General features: G+C 42.0%; 1 protein-coding gene across 1 annotated transcript in view; it reads right to left on the bottom strand.

Moving 5' to 3' along the window:
- sema5a (sema domain, seven thrombospondin repeats (type 1 and type 1-like), transmembrane domain (TM) and short cytoplasmic domain, (semaphorin) 5A) overlaps positions 1-19,064 on the bottom strand; it is an 82,169-nt gene that overhangs the window by 18,489 nt on the left and 44,616 nt on the right. Inside the window, exons 12-15 of the mRNA XM_070928102.1 lie at positions 17,865-18,046; positions 17,080-17,223; positions 12,657-12,804; positions 3,214-3,439 (exon numbers count right to left, since the gene is read on the bottom strand). Of these exons, the coding sequence (XP_070784203.1) occupies positions 3,214-3,439; positions 12,657-12,804; positions 17,080-17,223; positions 17,865-18,046 (700 nt within the window). The remainder of the gene's footprint in view (positions 1-3,213; positions 3,440-12,656; positions 12,805-17,079; positions 17,224-17,864; positions 18,047-19,064) is intronic.

Here is a 19,064-nt window from a genome sequence, read left to right as displayed (position 1 = left end):
CTCCTCTAAAATAAGAGAAATGTGCCTCTCCGTAACTAAGTTGTCTTTTTTTATATGTTGTGTCTTGTTAGCTGCCCTCTATTATAAATTCAACAACACAATCAATCAGTAAATCAGTGAATACATAATCACATCAATAAATCATTACATTCACGTATTACTCTTGATACAACAACTAGTGCTTAATCATTTCATATACCTGTTTTATGGTTACATGCTCTGTGTGTTGCTCTATCACTAACTTATGCAATAGGAAATCACCTTACACTCCCAGTCACAGGGAGAGTGTCTCTTAGGCCATTTGATGGGAAGTCCCAAGGGTTTTTGTGTGTGTTTTTGCCATAAACAGGCCTTTTGTGCTGTTAGGGCAGGGGAGAGATCTCAACTCACTTGACATTAGCCACCGTTAGCTTTGCCTGCATTCAGTTAGTAAGCCTATAGTTGAGGACGAGCCGTCTCAGGGGCTAAGCTAATGTTAGCTGTTATCGGTCCATAAATATCAACCAACCGTTAAGCTAGCTGCTCGTTAAACCACAGTGTCTTGTTCTTTATCTACACGTTAAATACGTGTGGGTGCAGAGGATTTGGAGCTGTTTAAAGGCATCTTTCATGAAGCTGGGCTGAGTAATGAAAGTAAAGTAACGAGTAATGTCATTAATTACCTTTACTTTTGGGTATTTGGTAAGCAAATGTAATTATTTTCCAAGTAACCTGCCCAACACTGTTCATGTTTTGTAATGGCTTATAAAGCCCAGATTGTGTGTGGAGCTCTAATCGAAACAAAGCTGCCCGATGCAAATAGTAAATCTTTATCGGGTGACACACCATTCATTTGGGTGCTCTTCATCTCGGAGGGATCTCTGCGTTCTTTGCCCCGGTAGTGGACATCAATATACACCACCACTGTGGCGGTAATTATCCTGCAACAGCCTCTTGCTTTAACCAAAGTTAACTGCTGTCCCAGGCGCTCAGGCACCCCATGCATCAATGAGAGGTGGATGGTGGGAGGAGGACATATTGAAAAAAATGTCACATACACACACACCTACGTGCGCACACACACACACAAACAGATGCACATATCCACCCACCCGCAAAACTGGCAAACGCGCACGTCAAAGCTGCCCCCACATACACACCCACAAACACACACGCCAGTGCTCTCCAGATGGATGGCAAGTGATAATGGTTGAAATGAAGAAGTGGATCACTGGAGTCCATCCTCTTTTTCGACAGTTATGACCTAAAACTCCTCCGAGAAGTGAATCATATTGAAGTCTGGAGATGAACATTCAATGCGGGACAAGAGGAGAGGAGCACACAGAGGCCACGTCCACCTCCATAGGTGTTGTTTTCACTCAAGCTGTACACTGCGACTGGAGTTTTTTAAGAAAGAAGAAATTGTTTCATATTCTACCCTGAAGTTTTTTTCCCCTCAAACGTACATGGTTGCGCTTTCGAAGAACCACATCTTTGAGTGGACCAGTTTTGAAAAGAAAGGTGTTTCACTGAGCATTTACAAAAAGTACAAAATAAATTTTTGATTTCATATAAAACCTCTGTTTTATCCACCTTTATTCAGGCCATGCTTTGAGGCAATGTAGATCCGCAATATTCCCTGCAGTGATGTTAATTACTTATTTAATTAAAATGTCAATATAGGTGGAATATAAAGTGCTAAAGCGTCATGACAAATCAATGCTGTTGATAATCTTTGGAACAGAGTGTATAATGAAGTCTGTCTCTATTAACAGGGAATCTATAACCTTCCCTCCGGAATAAAAAAAAGTGTAACCTGTAGCACTGCTGGTACATAATTTGCCCCCTAATAAGCAGTGTTTCCCACTTTTGATGACAGATTTGTGAAAACAACACCCATGTTTTTCGAGGGATTTGAAGCTTGCTCATACATCCCCATCTGCCTGCTGTAGCCTATAGGCTGCTTACATCCTACAACAGACTGACACATTGACACACAATTGACTGCTGAACCCTCAGCCTTTTCAACTGGTATAATTAACACTGAAGCTAATCTGATGCCAGGCTTCTGGTGACAACCTCTAATGAAACACATAGTGTCTGTTACTTCCTCTCACTAATCAGAAACAAGACAGACCTATTAAAGCTAAACTCTTTGTTCGCTAATGCCTTGGATGTGTGGCTGTCACTCCTCTTAAGGCTTTTGAGTCTGCAGTCAGGTTTTCTCTTTGCCTGCCGGCGCTCATTTAAAACCCTTCAGGAACATTTAAGCGTCGGCTTCAAAGTGTGAAGAGAACAACTTGTACCAGTGACAGCGCTTGAGGACAGACGGAGATTAATAATCAGAAATGAGGAGGAAGAGTGAGATCAAAAGAGAGACAAGCCCACTGATAGTGTACATGAGGGCTAACCCTGGTGATTACCGCAGCGTGTGGCATGTGAGTGGTGTAGCGACAGACCACCCAGAGTCATAGATGAACTCAAAGTGATGGGAGGCCACCGCAGCTTAGCTAACTCTAAAGCCCTAAAAACTTTTAGGGAAACTACTTTTCCCTCTGAGGCAAAGAGCAATGCCATAAAAAACTGCTGCATCTGTATCTGAAGCCTCTTTGCTGTGGCGTGGTGCCACCTCGCCTGTCTCCCCTCTAATATGGATCCTTCCACTTGACAACATAAACAACTTGTCAATTAGCAGCCTGTTTGTACGAACGTTTACAGTGTTTAATTCATAGGGGTGTGGCTGACTGAGACTGTGTGGTGCAGCGGCTCAGGCTAACTGGGGACGATGGATAAAGAGTGTGTGTTTGTGATTTTCTGCAAGACTATAATTTGAGTTTGTGCATGCATCTGTGTGTGTTTGTGTCTTTTGTGTGTACAAGTGTGAAAGATAGAGCTAAAATTAGTTGATCGGCTTTGTGGATTGGAACTTCATTAACATGTCTGATGCTTTGATCCTCTGATAAAGTTAAGGAGGATGGGACCACAAACACGAGAGCTGATTAAGACAGAGCTCCTTTAACTTTTACAGGACGGAGAGGGGGGAAGGTTTGAAGAGGCAAGAAAGAAAGACCTAATGAACAACAGAGGCACAGAAAGAAGGAATGGCTTGAGGCGAGGAGGCCAATAACTAGCCTGCAGAGACGCAGAAAGCCAGTTGGAGTGAAATAACACAGAAACATCCAGAGGCTGAGAAAGCTGGAAAGAGACCATCTGTCTCTTCCACTCTGCACTCACCGTCAGTGGAGCAGCCGGTGGATCCGTCACTGGAGCAGTAGCGCATCTCGATCCTCTGCCTGCCTACTTCTAGCAGGCTGGGATCTGGGATGCGAGCTTTGCAAGTGTAGCGGAAACGCTGCTCATAATGCCCTCCGTTGTCGGAGATGTTGACAGGTGTCCACGGGGTCCAGGGCGTGGTCTTCTTCAGGTCAGGACACTGCTGGGTGTTGCATGACTGGTACTCCTGCAATCACAGAGACGGGAAACATTTCACTGCATTTAACAGAGTGTTAATTCATGGCAAACACGTTTTGCAGGCAGGTGAATTTTCCCCTGTCTAGTGTAGGAAGAGATAATCACAAATCATTAAAGCAATAATTAAACACGACAAGCTCAGACAGGAATTTCTGATGTATTTCCAAAGCATAATAATGGACAGGACAATGGCTTTTGAAATTCTCAGCAGTGACTAATATGAAATTAAACAGCTTATTTTATGAGGAAATAAACAGCCTTTTCAAGGCTTTCATCATGATTCATCCTTGAAAGCCTCTTGATTCCGGTTCTGGCTGGTTTACTGTACTCTATGTTGCCAGATCCACTAGCACTCATCCCCCAAAATACCCCTTACAATCCCAACCGAGCCCTGCTTGCCTGGCCCCAACGCGGCCTGCCATTCTGTCTGCACGCACTGACTAAGGATACAATCCCATTAGACCTCTTGCCGAACATGGCAAGAGGCAAACAAGCCAGGCAGAAAAGGTCATTGATCAAGTTTAATTTATAACCAAGGGGAAAGGATGGAGGAGAGGAGGGAGAAAGAGGAGGAGGGGGTGATGGAGAAGCTGATAGAGAGAGAAAAAGAGAGAGAGAGAGGGAGAGAGGCGAAGAAGTGGAGAAAGAAAGAAAGAAAGAAAAAAGAAGGCAATAATGGCAACTCTTTCTCCCATCTGCATAGTTTGGCTTTGAGAGCCGGGCAGTAAAAATGAAAAACGCAGCACTGAGGCTCTAACAGTATGATATGTGAGTCTCATTCAGATGTGTCATAAGTATATATTTTGCCTCCACTTCTCTCAGCCAACTTCTATTTGGTTGAAGAAAAAAAATAGTCTGCTTCCTCTGCGGTGCTTATACTTGATGATGTGATTCAAAAAGATAATAGGTGGGTAATAGGCAGTCCAGACTCCCTTTTGTGCCAGGCTAAATAAATAAGGAGGTGGAGGGAGTGATACGTATGGAGAAAATGACACCGCAGAAGAGAAGGTGAGGCGGCTGCCATTTTCCTCACACTTGTTTATTTATGCTGAATAGCCCTTGAGTGACTGCCAGACCTTGACAAAATAAGATAAGAGTTCCTTTCTGCACATCCGTCAGCCTGTCACATGGGATAGGCTGACAGGTCAGCTGAGGAGAGAAGCACTATACATTATACAGTATGCAGGTCAATTTTTCACCGTCTTACCTCCTCTTTTATGCTCTCACTCAGGTCTTACTTTCCATCCATCTATCTATCTCTGTATTTCTTTCACCGTCTTTTTCACACACTGTTCATAATTCGCTTTGTGTTCAGCTCTCTGTCTTTTTTGCCTCTGTATCTCTGCTTCATCTCTCTCTGTCTCTCCCTATCTGCCCTCGTTTCTGTCTCTTCCTCCTCCTCTCTTCCCCCCAGGGTACCAAGGTTAAAAACACAGGGAGGATTTAGATTCTGTTAGGGGCCCCCGTGATGAATGAGGGTGTCACCTCCACCGCACTTCCTGCCTCTCTCCATCTAGCGCAGTAATCATCTCCAGACATTAATATTTAACATCATCACGCATCACAGACCAGCCCACTTTCTGTGATTATCAGCCAATAACCAAAAGGATGAAAAAAAAGTCCACCTCAGCATCTCACCACCGCCTGCAGCGACAAAAAAGCAACACGTGGTAGGAATAGGAGGGAAGAAAGGCAAGCGATCTGTGGGTGTTTGTTGTGTGAGTTGTTGATGGTGGCCAAACACAGTAAATATTTAATGGGGCTTGTCTCGTAAGCGTTTTTTCCTGTACTCTCTTAGGATTAGTGTCGATGCAGAGGGCTAAGGAGATAATTACTGGGTTTAAAGCTAAACCTCCTTCAAGGTCTCCAAAGGCATCCGCATCAACTCCAGCTGAAGTATATGCAGCTTACAGCAAGGTGGTCAGTGTATATGTAACAAAGATGCCCCATTGACTGAGCAAAGATCAAAAGCTCTGTGGTGTGTTGAGAGGACTGGTGTCCTTGTATGAATTTCCATGCACTGGGACTTTACATAAATATTTTCAAAGTAGACTCAGAGTTTTATAATGAGGGGTCCCATTTTATCTATAGTTTGTTGTGAAGTGGTGGATACTTTTACCTCTCCTAACTAAGAAGGAAAAATTACTATTTAGTTGAGCTGCTCATTAAGGCCATAACCTGTGACATGGGGTGACAATTACACAAGCCAAAAAGGTTGATAACCTTTAGTTAAGTTTAATACACACTGCAGGTTATTTGATGAATACAAGATATTTACTGAGGCACAATAATGAAGATCTGAGGACAACCTGAAAGACAGATTTATTTTGAAAGAGCGCAATGAAGGATGTCAACTATATCCTGTCTATCCTCCTCTCTCTGCTGTTTCACTTTACAGGTCCATGAGATATAATAATTCCGGTAGATAACTGTTTGCCATTCGAAATGTTAATAAAATAAAATCAATAAATAGATGTTCAGTGAGAATTCTCCAATGATTTTGATATTTGCATGTATCTGGACAGTGGGAGGAGAAAAAGTTCAATAAAAACATCTGAATAATAATCATGCTGGTAGAAATGCTAATACACTGATTGTATAAACTGGGATGGTGAGAATATGACGTAGTGCCATGAAGATATGGTGGTCCCCAGTGTCATCCCTGTACCACCTGAACCCCTGCTGTCGACTCTTACATCCAATAACAAACGCTGAAGGACAGTTTATTGTCTTTTCCTGCTGCGCATGTGAATAAAAAATCTGGCATAATAACAAAAACAGTTCTCCTGCTTTGAGAGTGGCAATTTTTATAACGTTTTGAATAATGCATTAAAAATGGACCCGAGGATGTGAAATAAATATCAGTGTAGCTCTGCCCATAAAAAACCTTAACCCCAACACACACATACACCCACAAGCTAATGAAATAACTCCATTCAAATGACATTTACTGAGCCAGAGCAGTGAATAGGTCATCTTAGGCATACACTGAATGTTGGTCATGTAAATGCGCCTCTGAACAAAAAGAAGGAGCCATGCTGTATTTGAATCAAACTTTGATTCACTGTTGAAACATTTAGGCAAAAGAAGCTTATCCAAATGACCTATTTAAATGTTTCATCTCGTTCTTTCCAGTTGATATTGTGAGGTAATAAAACAAAGTAATAAAACTACAAGAAAACATCAAAAACCTGGGAAACATTTCCTGCAGTCTTCACTCAGCCACACTCAAGTCTCAATTTCAGAGAAATTAACCGAAAGTGAAAACACGGCGGAAAGCAGTCGAATGTGACAAGCGGCATGTGGAACACAAAATTGGATTCAATTAGTCAGCTGATTTTGACTCATATCTGCCCCCCCCCTCCCGGCTGAGAGCAGTGATATGCATTATGGGCAAATGGAGAGCAGCGATTTTATGCTGCGCAACACCTTTAACAGGCAGCTGCTCAGAGACGGGCTGCGCTGTAATGTGTTTCTGGCTGGAGCTCAGGAGAGCTGGGTGGGAGGACGCCTGATAGCATCTTTACTGCCTCACACAAACAAGCTGCCCGGTCAGTATGGAAGTGGTGTTTGGGCTGTTTGTGTGTGTGTGTGTGTGTGTGTGTGTGTGTGTGTGTGTGTGTGTGTGTATGTGTCAAGTTGACAACAGAGTGAAAGTTTGACTTTAGGCTGGCACTTTGGCACTGATTTTTGTGTGTGTGTGTGTGTGTGTGTGTGTGTGTGTGTGTGTGTGAAGCGCATGCATGTTTATAAGTTTATGCATGGCTGAGTTATGGATTCAGGCAGCTCCTATCTCATTCAGTCTCCATCCACAGACCTTTCTGCCTATTTTTTTTTAGGTGTTATGGGCTGAGGGGATACAAGTTGGGAAGGAAGAAGGGCAAAGTAAGAGAGAGAGAGAGAGAGAGAGAGAGAGAGAGTGTTAGCATAGTGTCAGAGTGCTGGGGAAGTAGAAGCCCTCAGCCTCTCCTTACTTTTATTGTAGAATATATGAATGTAGAGTGGAGGGTGTAATACATTGTATGTCTTTACTTCGGTGTGTGTGTTAGTAGGGAAGAGAGTGTGTAGGTACAAAAGTCTCTCTGTGGTGTCTGGCCAGCTGTGGGAGGTGAATAATAAGGAGTTGTGCCTCTCCAGCCTCCCACCATCATTACACTCATTATGCTTCTTATTGGACTGGGAGAGCTGCGAGTGTGTGTGAGAGAGAGAAAGTCAGAGGGAGAGGAAAGCATGCATGTTATACGTATGCGTATATAAGGATGCCTACTGTATGTATACACAGTAGTACCCCTATGCTAAGTGAATGGTCCAGATGTGAGATGTGAGAGTGACTAATCCTCTCCAGTGTCAACATCTTTATCTATTGTGGTCGAGTCCATGGAGAAGGAGCCCTAATGTTCCTCAAGTCTCCATGACACATCAGTTCAATTAGCAGCGCTGGCCAAAACACAATTTGTCAAACACTGACTTCTCCTTCCCTCTCTCTCTCTCTCTCTCTCTCTGTCTCCCCACCAGTCTGGGTCTATAATGAAGCCTGCTGTTGGCCAGGAGCAGGTCTCCTGGCTGCACACCAGTGCACACGTGCGCACACACACACACACACACACACACACACACACACACACACACACACACACACAATGATTAAAACGGAACAACACAAGTGTGTTCACATGTCAGCTTGCCTACACAAACACCAGGTACTTAACTTTCATTTCACAGCCCGGCTGCACAACCGAACTCCTCGCAGGTAAATAGAACAGCTCTCAGTGTCATTAAGCAGCACTGTGCGGCGTCAGTTCTGCATGGCCCATATTTGACTTACTTAAGTCTGAGAGGGGGAGTCAAGATGGCAGCTCAGCTGAGAAGAATGGCCCTGTTTGATCCTCGGATGTGAGAGATATTTGATGCACTGTACTGTATAAAGTAGGAAATGACACAGTGAATGATATCTTCTTGAAGAACGCACGTCTCTGAAGCAAGTCTTCTTTCATCTAATACTGGGAATTACAAGAGAGCACCAGCACACCATTTACAGTGCAGTTGTAGCTCTTTAAACTTTAAATTTCTCTCTTATATATTATTACAATATGAATTGTAATTGTGCCTAAACTGCTATTAAATATGCAAAACATTAGGGAAGACATGTATGTGATGTTAAATTTCACATTGCAGCATATCGACAATACTGGCGGCTGATTTATGTGTTGCACTCTAAAGCACTGCCGCCATTGCTGTGGTGGCAGAGTTCACATTAACACATTTACACAAACAGTTGAAGCAGAGGTGTTTGGGTTGACCCCCCACCCGACAGAGGAAGAGGTTAACAAGGAAAAGTTTTGTATCTTATATCCTGTATTTTAACGGTATTTGATGACTATTTTCAACATGTAACCAGTTCTACAGGATCTGCTGGACAGATTTCTTGGCAAAAGCGCTTAAAAAGTGAAATCCTTTACTTACATTACTTTTACATGCAGGTTTACAAGTGAGGTACCATGATGATGATGATATATGATATTTCCGCCTAATTAATCTATTGTTTAGGGAATTATTTCCTTGAGGTGTTCATTTGTTCCTCTAGTGTCAGGTGAGTGGCAGTAAGACGAATATGTAATGAGCACAATAAAACGTAAAATCAAAAGTAACTATGAAGCAGAGAAATTAAGACGTGTTTACTGTGATGCATTATATAAGTTGGACATGAAGTTTTCTCTGCTCAATTCTGCTTCTAAAGATAAAAAATGAGTCCTCATAGCTGATAACTTAACTGACTGTAGCAGCATTAATAATAAGGGTAAAGGGCGTCTCTTTTCTCTTTTATGCTCATGAACAACGATTCCTTCCTAATCAACTCTGCATTAACTCCTTGGTCAGTCTTGATAATCAGCATATTTGTTTCAACGTGGTATGTGAACTACATCAAAGGGGTTGATATAGAGATTTTTTTTCTATAATTTAGCTTTGAAAATGTTGTATTAATAACCCTCTTTTACGGAATACCTAACCTTTAATGAATTATGCTTGTTGCTTCACTGGAAAATATACGTTTTTCTTCCAATTTATCCAAGGTTGCCAGACTGCGCACACATCCTCTACTTTAGCAGAGTCTTTGAGTCCCCACACAGGAGAAGATGGGGTCAAGTACAGTACTCGTGGTACAGTACATCACTACCGAGTCACCAGAGCCCAGATTGTTTATTTCCTGGCCACATTTTTCCAGCTCCTCTGGGGATTCAAACCTGTAATGCAGATAAAGTGAAACGAGAGAGACAGAGCAGCACTGCATGGACCAGGGCTCAGACTGATGAAGTTGCAGTCGTGGCCTTTTGCATCAGCAAAATGAGGCTCAGAGCACCTCAGGACTAAATACTTCCACGATGATAAGACTGCTGAGGCTTAAGGCAATGACACAGGGCAACATTAGGCAGGTCTGATGGAAATTAAGCACCTAGAGAGTTTGCTCTTTTAATCATGCATGTGGTAACATTTAGTTTTTAAGGTAGCAGGGTTGCATAGAGAGTAGAGACACTTTTGTTGAAACTGAAGTGTCCTTGACCTGAATCCCTACTAGCTTCACTTGAGCTGTTCTGTATCTGACTCTGTGCTGTGAGCTCCCTGTGGAGGGGGTATAAGCGTAGAAAATGCTGCTTCAGGGATCAATAGAGACTCACAAAAAGTAACAATTGACTCGAATTTCTGCTCAGCGATTCACTTTACAGCATGTTGAGAGTGTTGACCTGAGACTGTTACCACCAACTTCAGTCCACCTTTTTATACTTTTCAAAATAAGTTGCAAAAGTTAGTATTTCCTGCAAAGTCCCCGTCTGACATCTCTGTAAAACACCAAGCAGATGTTAGCTCATCGCTGTCGATTAATGTCTGGCAAATGCCTGGAGCTGATCGCAGGTGGCTGCGGCGATATCAATCCTGACAGGTAAACATGAACACACACACACACACGTACGTACGCACAGCAGCGTCTAAGACATACACAGAGTTCGTCTTTTCAGGTCTCAGCAGGGTGTCGGGTCTCAAAAAGTAGCCGTGATGACAGAAGCTGCAACGTGTGTGTGTGTGATTTTGTGTGTGTGGTCTCCTTCTGTTTAATTAAACATGGATCTGTCCGGGGGTAGAGAACACAGACAGATGGCACATAAAAAACGAACTCCATCACACTTTTCACTTTTTTGGGGGGGCTTGATGAAATTAAAAGACCGTATTCCCATCATCCTTGATCTTCAAGAGCTGAATACAAATTTATATAATTCATTTTATTGGGAAAGAAAACAGTGTTTGAAACGCCATGCACCTTGCATGGCGTTTCAAACACTGTTTCCTTTCTTAAACACTTGAGCTTGACTTATTAGGGGCTTTACGTGCATTGAAGCAATTGTTATATATTAACAGCTGTGTCATTAAGCACCCTATCACCAGTTTGGAAATGAAAGGCAGCAAATGTGTCTTTGATCTGAGTAAATATGCAGCTATAATACGAGTTAGCCAAGCTGTCCAAATAAAGTCCTCCCCGGGAAAGAGAAGGTGTCTGTGAAATCTGCATGTAATTACAACTCTGGTGGCAGAGATGGCTCCAATTAAGTCCATGTGGCAATGTTCGAAGACAAGGACTCCATGAGGAAGCAAAACAAAACAAAAAGGGACAACAAGCTGAAGTCCAAAAATAGCAGTGAAAAGAAGTGACAAAAGGAAGAAGGAGAGGGAGTGGGTGAAATGGAGAGTATTGGGTTTATACAAGGTGCTCTTTTGACCTTTCCCCACTGACCCGGCTCAGCTCTGTCTAGTATGTCACTTCCTTGTCTGTAATCGCAATGAAACTGCCTCCTCCCCTGACACCAATAAAAACTATCTTGAACGTCTCCTGCTCAGTGAGCCTGAGCTCGTCTCCAAACATCAAAAATACCCTCAACTACAGACAGCCACAGACAGGCTTTCCCGTTTGGAGGCAGCAGTGACGAGGTGCTCGAGTTCCCTCTTGCTCGTCATTAGTTTACTTCAGTTTCTGGACTGAGTTCCTCAAGGAATGCCACTGCATTCCCAGGATGCTTCAGTGAGGATAATGGTCGCAGTGCAGTGACAGAAATAAGACAGCTGCCATCAGATGGGAATGTGTGTGAGAGAGAAAGTAGCTAGGTACACATAGCAGATGATACGGTGTGACTCCTAAATTGCTGCTTAATGGGAGGTCATTCTTTTCATTTGGGTATTCTGCAGCTACTAATGTGTCATGGGCAATTATCAGATACTATATATGCTCTTGAGGTTACAAGGTCTTGTGTGGGATGTTTCATAATGCTGGCAGTGTATTATGTAGCTTCACAACAGGCCATTACACAACCTATGGGATGTGCTTTTTTAGATAAATGTGATTTGGGTCGCTGAATGCTTTTTCAGCGTTTGGCAGAATTATTTTTTTAAAACAAATTTCATCTAAAAACACTTTAATTTTTACACAGTGAATGCCCGTGTCCTATCATTGTCATTTATTCCATATACATACAGATACAGTGAAAATGCACATATTTACATAAATGCACATGCAGTATAAAAGATGTGGTATATGTGTGTAATCCTGATTATAATTTCAATTCTAAACCCTAAATCCAAAACAAGCCATTTAAAGGATCACCCTTTTCCTTAAAACTAAATGTTTCTACCAAAATGGTAAAGAAAACCCGAAAACAAACAAAAACACACTTCAAAGATCCACAAGACCCTGACCCATATTCTTTAATCCATTTCCAAGAGGGACACGAGAAGCTACAGCTATCATGTTCATTCTCTGTGTGTGTATGTATGAGTGTGTGTGTGTGAGTGTGAAAACAGCACCAGAAATAACATGAGCATCACATAATTCTGTCAACAAGGAGAACGCTCGTATTTCAACACTTCCTTGCATCATCCGTGCTTTGGAGAAAGCTTTGTGGCAGAAAATAAGCCTATTCATATGTGGAGTGATTACTGTGTGTGTGTGTGGTATTAAATAGGTCTTGGTAATAAATCTGATGGCTGCTGCCACTGTATAAATATAGCCAGGGGATTTGGTCGTGTTAGATGTTCCGGTTTCATCACTGCTGACTGTTCATCGCATCAAATGGCTTAGGCTAAGTTCCTAAACAATGAATAGACGGAGAGAAAGACGGATATAAGGATGGTGCATGTGAGAGCTATTGTTGTGTGTGACATACCTGACCACACCCGGGACAGTCGTTGCCGTTCTCACAGGTTCTGCGTCGTGACTGGATGCCTCCGCCGCAGGGCACATTGCAGCGTTCCCATGCCGACCAGGCCGACCAGTAGACATGCGGCGGGCAGGGCAGGTGTTCATTACAGTATCTTGGAAGGAAGAGACCGCATGGGATCAGAAGGTAACTTTATTCAATGAGATAAGTCGGTTACTCTTTTCTTCAAACCCCCCTTTAGCATTTATAAGTAGCATGTAAACATTAAACAAATGGTTTACAACACACTACTGTGTAATGTAGTTGTAAGCATATATATATAAATGTTTATTTATGTATTTGTCAATGACTATAACTCATCCTGTGGACACCCCAAAGTGGAGGTTGGTGTATAAATGGTTGATGACAATATTGTAAAACACAGCTTCAATATTTTCATAGTTGTAATTGCTGACAAATATCGTACATTCATTAACTCTTAAAAGTGTGTTAAAAGATGAAGCTTTTAAACCACACAACCAGCAAACAAGAAACAACAAATAAAAGTCAGACAACCAACTATCAAGTAACAATTAATAAAATACAATCACAGCAGTCATTAAAAACATAAATAAAGCTTTCAAAGCTCCAAGGAGAATTTAACAAATCTAGCTTGAGCACAATAAGCTGTAAGCAGTTACGGAGCCAAATTAACATTCATTTGGAGTCGTGTTTCTGGCCACCTGATGACTGAAAGTCTAATATTCACAACTGCTTTTGTCTCTGCCAATTCCTGAGGGAAATATGTTGCTCAGCTAGTCGCTAACTTTGTGTTGTACAGATAGTGTACAGTGGGCTTATAAGTGCTTTTTGGTTTTGAAAACAGCTGCTGCTAGAAATGAGGTTGATGAGAGTGGTGAGACTGAACCAAAACATTAAAGTAGCAGTCTGTAAATCAAAACAATGAGCTGAAAGACCATTGTTATTATAAAAAAATGATGAAAGCTGCTTTAAGTGCTGTGTTTACTGGATTGTAAACTGTATTTAAAAGATTTAGATTTAGAAAAGAAATTAGGTAGTTTGCAAGCTTTGATAATAGAGCTTAACTTGGGTACATACAACTGGATTATGCAAAGACAGTGTCTTTTGGCTTAAAATCAAAAATGGAATAGCTACTTCATCTGACAGAGCACTACAATTATATGTGAAGGCCACTGACGACGTCACCACACTTTTGAAACCTTGCCACTGAACTGGAAGAGCTACAAAGAGTTCATACCACAAGGCAGGGGATGTCTGAAAAAGCGTGTAAACTTCACTTAAAACAAACTTCAACAAGCCCGACACGTCACTTTGATGTGGCCATGGAGTGCAGGGAGAACATGGTGCACTGCGAACCAGAACATGTGATTGAATCATGCCACCAGAGAAAAGGTCAGGGGCATATTTCTGTGCATGGCGTAATGGCCAGTGTTGCATAAATCTGCATCTAAGAAAACTCCCATCTCAAGTCTTGCAAATGCATTTTGCATAATTCATTGACACAGCCTATTAAAAAAAGCCACAAAGATGCATGCATCATCTCTAATTACATCGTTTTACAAGACAGGATTACTGCGATGTCTAAAATACTTAATTACGCAGTCCTCATTATACAATACAACGACAGACGATTGCCAGGCTTATTAGAGCCATATAATTTATTTTATAACTTTTACGCATACTATAAAATTGCTTTTATTGCCACTTTGTTGTGTTTTGGCACATGACTGCCTTTTGAGGAAAACTGAGTCTTCTTGTGCTGAAACAGCTTTAACTTTATACCCTTACTCTAGAGGCTCAGGCTATATTTCCATTGTACTATCCCCCAAAACTCTGCTATTGTTCATGGCAAATCAAAAGCTACATTCTGTACACCCTGGTTGTAAAAGTCCTTAGAGCAGTGTGTTCTTCTCCACTTTAACTAATCTGCATGCTTGTAGTGGGATGATACAGTGGGGAAGAGGAGTGTGGAGAAGTGAGGAAGAGTATGGAGTACAATCTCGCACAAGCCTGAGAGAGGGAGAAAGACGTACACACACATACACACAAACATTGATGCACACGGGCTTGTATGCAGACACAAAACACCCCTGCTGCACCACAGCACAATGAAAAACTGCTGTGATCAATATGAAGCGGATTTACAGCTTCAAAATCATCATCATACAATCATACACACTTTAATCATTTCAGACAAATCGGCGGCTTTCGTCCATCTCATCCTTTTCTCTTCTCTAAAAACACACACAGGGCTGATCGGACTAAAACGCAGCTAATTACTTGCTATAGGCTGAGTAAGCAGTGTGGACGATGTCAGTATGCTAAGGGAAATACCGACAGAAGGTTCATAAATGCAGACATTAACCAGCCAGATTTAAGCCCACAGCGCTGCTGTGCACGTCGGTTTCAGAACATTTGCTTTATCTTTAAAAGCTCTGCCGGCTGCAAACAATCAGGGCCAGACTTATGGGAAGCCTGTTGGCTATAAGACACAGAAAGGAGGTGAGAGAAGAGGTTCAGTTTTGGCCTTTGAATCTTTTCAGTTTTTTTGTAAATATGTACATATGAACTCACACTATATGCATGCATGTTTGAACATAAGTCTTGTGCGTTAATCCGGACAGGGCACTCGAGGCAACATGGGAAGAACAAAGTGAGTAGTGAGGCTTATTGCAGACGCCTAACACCTCTGAAAGGAGGCCTGTGCCCCATAAAATAAAAGCCTTTTCACAGCATTAAAAGAATCGTTCAGTGAGCAAAAGCTGATAAAGTGCCAGTCCTTTTCATGCTATGCGGATTTAGGCTTGTACTGAAGACTTTACCTATTTCACACATGGGTAACTATAAACAACAGATGTGGTGGAGGTTTTTGGACACCGTTACATGTGTTGAACATCCAATGAGAAGTTTTCCCCATTTTTTCCCCAGAACTGGCGATATACATGCCAAACTCACCTGGATATGCTCATATTAAACACACAAACATTTTCTAGCTTCCCTATCCTATCTATTTCTCCCTCAGGCAGCCTCAGACTGACACAGCATAATTCATATGTTAACACATTTTCTCTCTCTCTATCTCTCACACACACTCACACACATACACACACACACACACACACACACACAAAGAGTTCTCTCCTCTCACACCTCCCTTACAAAGATCCTTTTCCAGCCCTCACAGCTGGCCCCTAACTGGCCTAAGGTGTTTTAAATAGCTGAGCAGAGCAAGTACTGAGAGCAGGAAGGGGAGATGAAACAAAGGAGATTAAAGCTGAGAGAAAGAAAGAGAGGGGGTGGCAAAACCTGCTTCTGGCCTCATGTGGTCCTCAGTGCCAGCCAGCGGTGTTTTGGTGTGGTTCGTGAGAAAATGGGCTGTGCCGATCACTCCACATATTTTCCTCAGAGATCCAGGTGGAGCAGTACTTGAGAAAAGGACTGCTCCACCTGGACTGGAGCATCAATGAGTGAGAAAAGGGAAGGTGGGAGGTTAGAGGAGGAAGAGAGGAAATGAAAAAGTGCAGAAAAAGGAGGAAAAAAAGGATGTAATATAAGGTTTATCCTTGAAGGCCATATCCAATTACTATCCATCGCAATGCTGTTTCTGTTGCCATAGTAACGATTGGTAACAATTTATTTCCCCATTTTCCTTCCCTGTAGCCTCTGAACTGTATTTATTTGCGCTTTTTCTGCCTCCACGTCTGGTTAACAACAGGAGTTGGATGAAAAACAACAGCATGATGCCTCACTGGGTAACACTATGCACACACAGGAAGTAGGCCTCAGTTCATTAAGAAACACCAGTCTCTATTAAGATGGAATTGAAATAATGTAATATAGCCACTGTCGTCTAATTTTCAAACACCATGGAAGCTGTCATAGCTTTCCTCAGTTGTTTTCAGATTCGGCAACTTAACTAAAGTTTGACATAACCTGAACAAATTGAGAGGCAAATAATACGTTGACTTTAAGGAATACTCATCTATACCTGGGTTGCTTTGTGTATCTCTTTGTGCTTCACATACTTTCTCCTTGAAAAACAGATTTATTTTCAGGCCTTGAAGGTTGCTTAGAAACCACACAAACATCTTTAAAAAGGCGATTATTCTATGCCAAAGCGTCCAGAGCTTCAAAACGCAGACTTGGTCTGTGTGTGAAAGCCAGATAATTACCCGAACACAGGCCTATCCCACTCATTCCTTAATTGGCTGTCACAAAGTTGGACAGAAGTGAGGAAAAAAAGAAAAGAAAAAGTCACCGTCAAAGTCTAACTGCAGGTTGCAAATTATGGAACAAAATGGCTTCTTTTCAGCACAGAAATCCAAACATCAGGTACAACATGTATTTGCTTTAATCAGTACATGTGAATGAATGTATAAGCCTTTAAGTGTGTATGTTTATGTCATACCTCTCCTCGCGGTTCTGGCCCACACACACTCGTCCACCGTGGCGAGGGGTCGGGTTGCTGCAGGAGCGCTGACGGACCTGGAAGCCGATGCCGCAGCTGGTGCTGCAGGGAGACCAGGAAGTCCAGGGAGTCCATGCTCCGTTTCTATGGAGACACACAGAGTAACATCAATCAAAGATACTTTGGCCACTGATGGAGAGGTGATGGTAGCTGGAAGAACACAACAACAAAATTATAGCAAGAAGATATTAATGATTAAATCACATGAATCTCCAGTTGATCCCACCATAAGATATGTATTTCTGTGTAGAAGAACAATATGGAATATATTTGGAAACTGAGCTGTGATATATGTTTTACGGAATTTGATGGTGTAGAATATTATGAATAAGAACATATAGCTATTTTTGAACAATTAATAGTTCAAGTGATGAATAAAGACAATAGTCAAAGCATTTCTGTCGTAGAGCACAGACGCATTTTTCTGTTTCTGTTTCGTCTTTGGGTTTTTACTGTTAAAGACTATCAACAACAATCAACACTTTTTAATAACTGACACTGAATATGCAACACGCACCAATTATCTGTGCGTGGATTTCTGACGAGTAGGTGTGAAGATGCAGGAAATTCATTAACAAATTTCGTAATTATATCCACCCCCTTACCTCTCCATCATCCTTTCCATATGGAGATACGTACATGCACATTCATAGGCCGTTGTAAAAGACAGAAGAAAGATTGACAGATGAGTGGTGGTGTATCTATATCACCATATAAGAATGTACCTGGAGCAGTTGGCGACCTCCACACTGATGCCATGGCACTGCTGGCCACCACACTGAGGGGCGGGGTTATCACAGGCTCGTGTCCGACACAGACAGGACCCCGCACTGCCTCCATCATTATGGCTACATGTGGACCAGCCTGACCAAGCACCGAAGCCTCCATCGACTGTCACATTACGAATCTGTTAGCAATGAAAAGGGCCAAAAATAAAACATTTAAGAGTAATGGGTTTTCTCAGAAACTGGTCACTGCATTAGACTAATGCCCTCAGGGATGTGTTGCTACGGGAAACGCATCCCATGGCTACGGTGGATGCAAACAGAAATAAATTTTCCTCAAATAGATGCAAAAATAACTGCATTACATCATCTATAGCACATCCAAAATTGTGCAGTTACACAGACAAAAATGTGCTGTAAACATGAGGAAGATATATGAAAATTGTCTCAGGATATGATGAGATTCCAGAATAGCGAGACAGCTTCAGAGCGGCAAATCAATGCTGTGAATGGACACATTCGAAGGACAGAAATATGAGGAAATAAAAGTGGCAGCACAAATAGATATCTGAAGCAAAACAGAATGAAACAGGAAGGCTGTGATATTACAGGAGCCATGAGTTACGAGTGATGTCCTCTATATACGAGCTAAATACAAAAAAATGCATCAGTGTGAGATTCAGAGCTGCAGATGATATGAGCCATGTCGCTGCTACATTTCAGGGTGATTTAAAAATGCAAAGAGCACTCTCAAACGGGGAGAGAAGAGAGCGTGATCATCAGCTGCTTTGGCAGATGCAAAAATAACGTCTGCCCTCCGCTCTTATTGGTAATTGAACTCTGCCGTGAGCCTAAACGGGCGATGCTTGGCCAAGACGGACAACATTTGCATCAATGGGCTGCCTAGAAAGTAAACAACTAGAAAGAGACAGGCAATGTCGCATCTCTTCCACCAATCATTTACAGCTGAGCGTGGAAATAATATGGTACACGAATATATGACATTATCTATTTCATGCTGTGTATTTCTCCCTAAAAGATAAACATAAATAAAGAAATGTGTAGTTTCTTTCATTAAAATAGGAAAACAGAAGGGACACCAGAAACAGGATGACAGATCAATTCTGAAGGATGATGAAAAGAACTCATGTTTAATGTGGATTATAAAAGAAGTTATTTCTTTTTCACAGGCTGAAATGA

The sequence above is a fragment of the Enoplosus armatus genome, chromosome 21 (genome assembly GCF_043641665.1).
Source record: "Enoplosus armatus isolate fEnoArm2 chromosome 21, fEnoArm2.hap1, whole genome shotgun sequence".
In the NCBI taxonomy this organism is placed as follows: Eukaryota; Metazoa; Chordata; class Actinopteri; order Centrarchiformes; family Enoplosidae; genus Enoplosus; species Enoplosus armatus.
The sequence above is the reverse complement of the archived record's forward strand: the minus strand, read 5'-3'. Positions and strand labels throughout refer to the sequence as shown.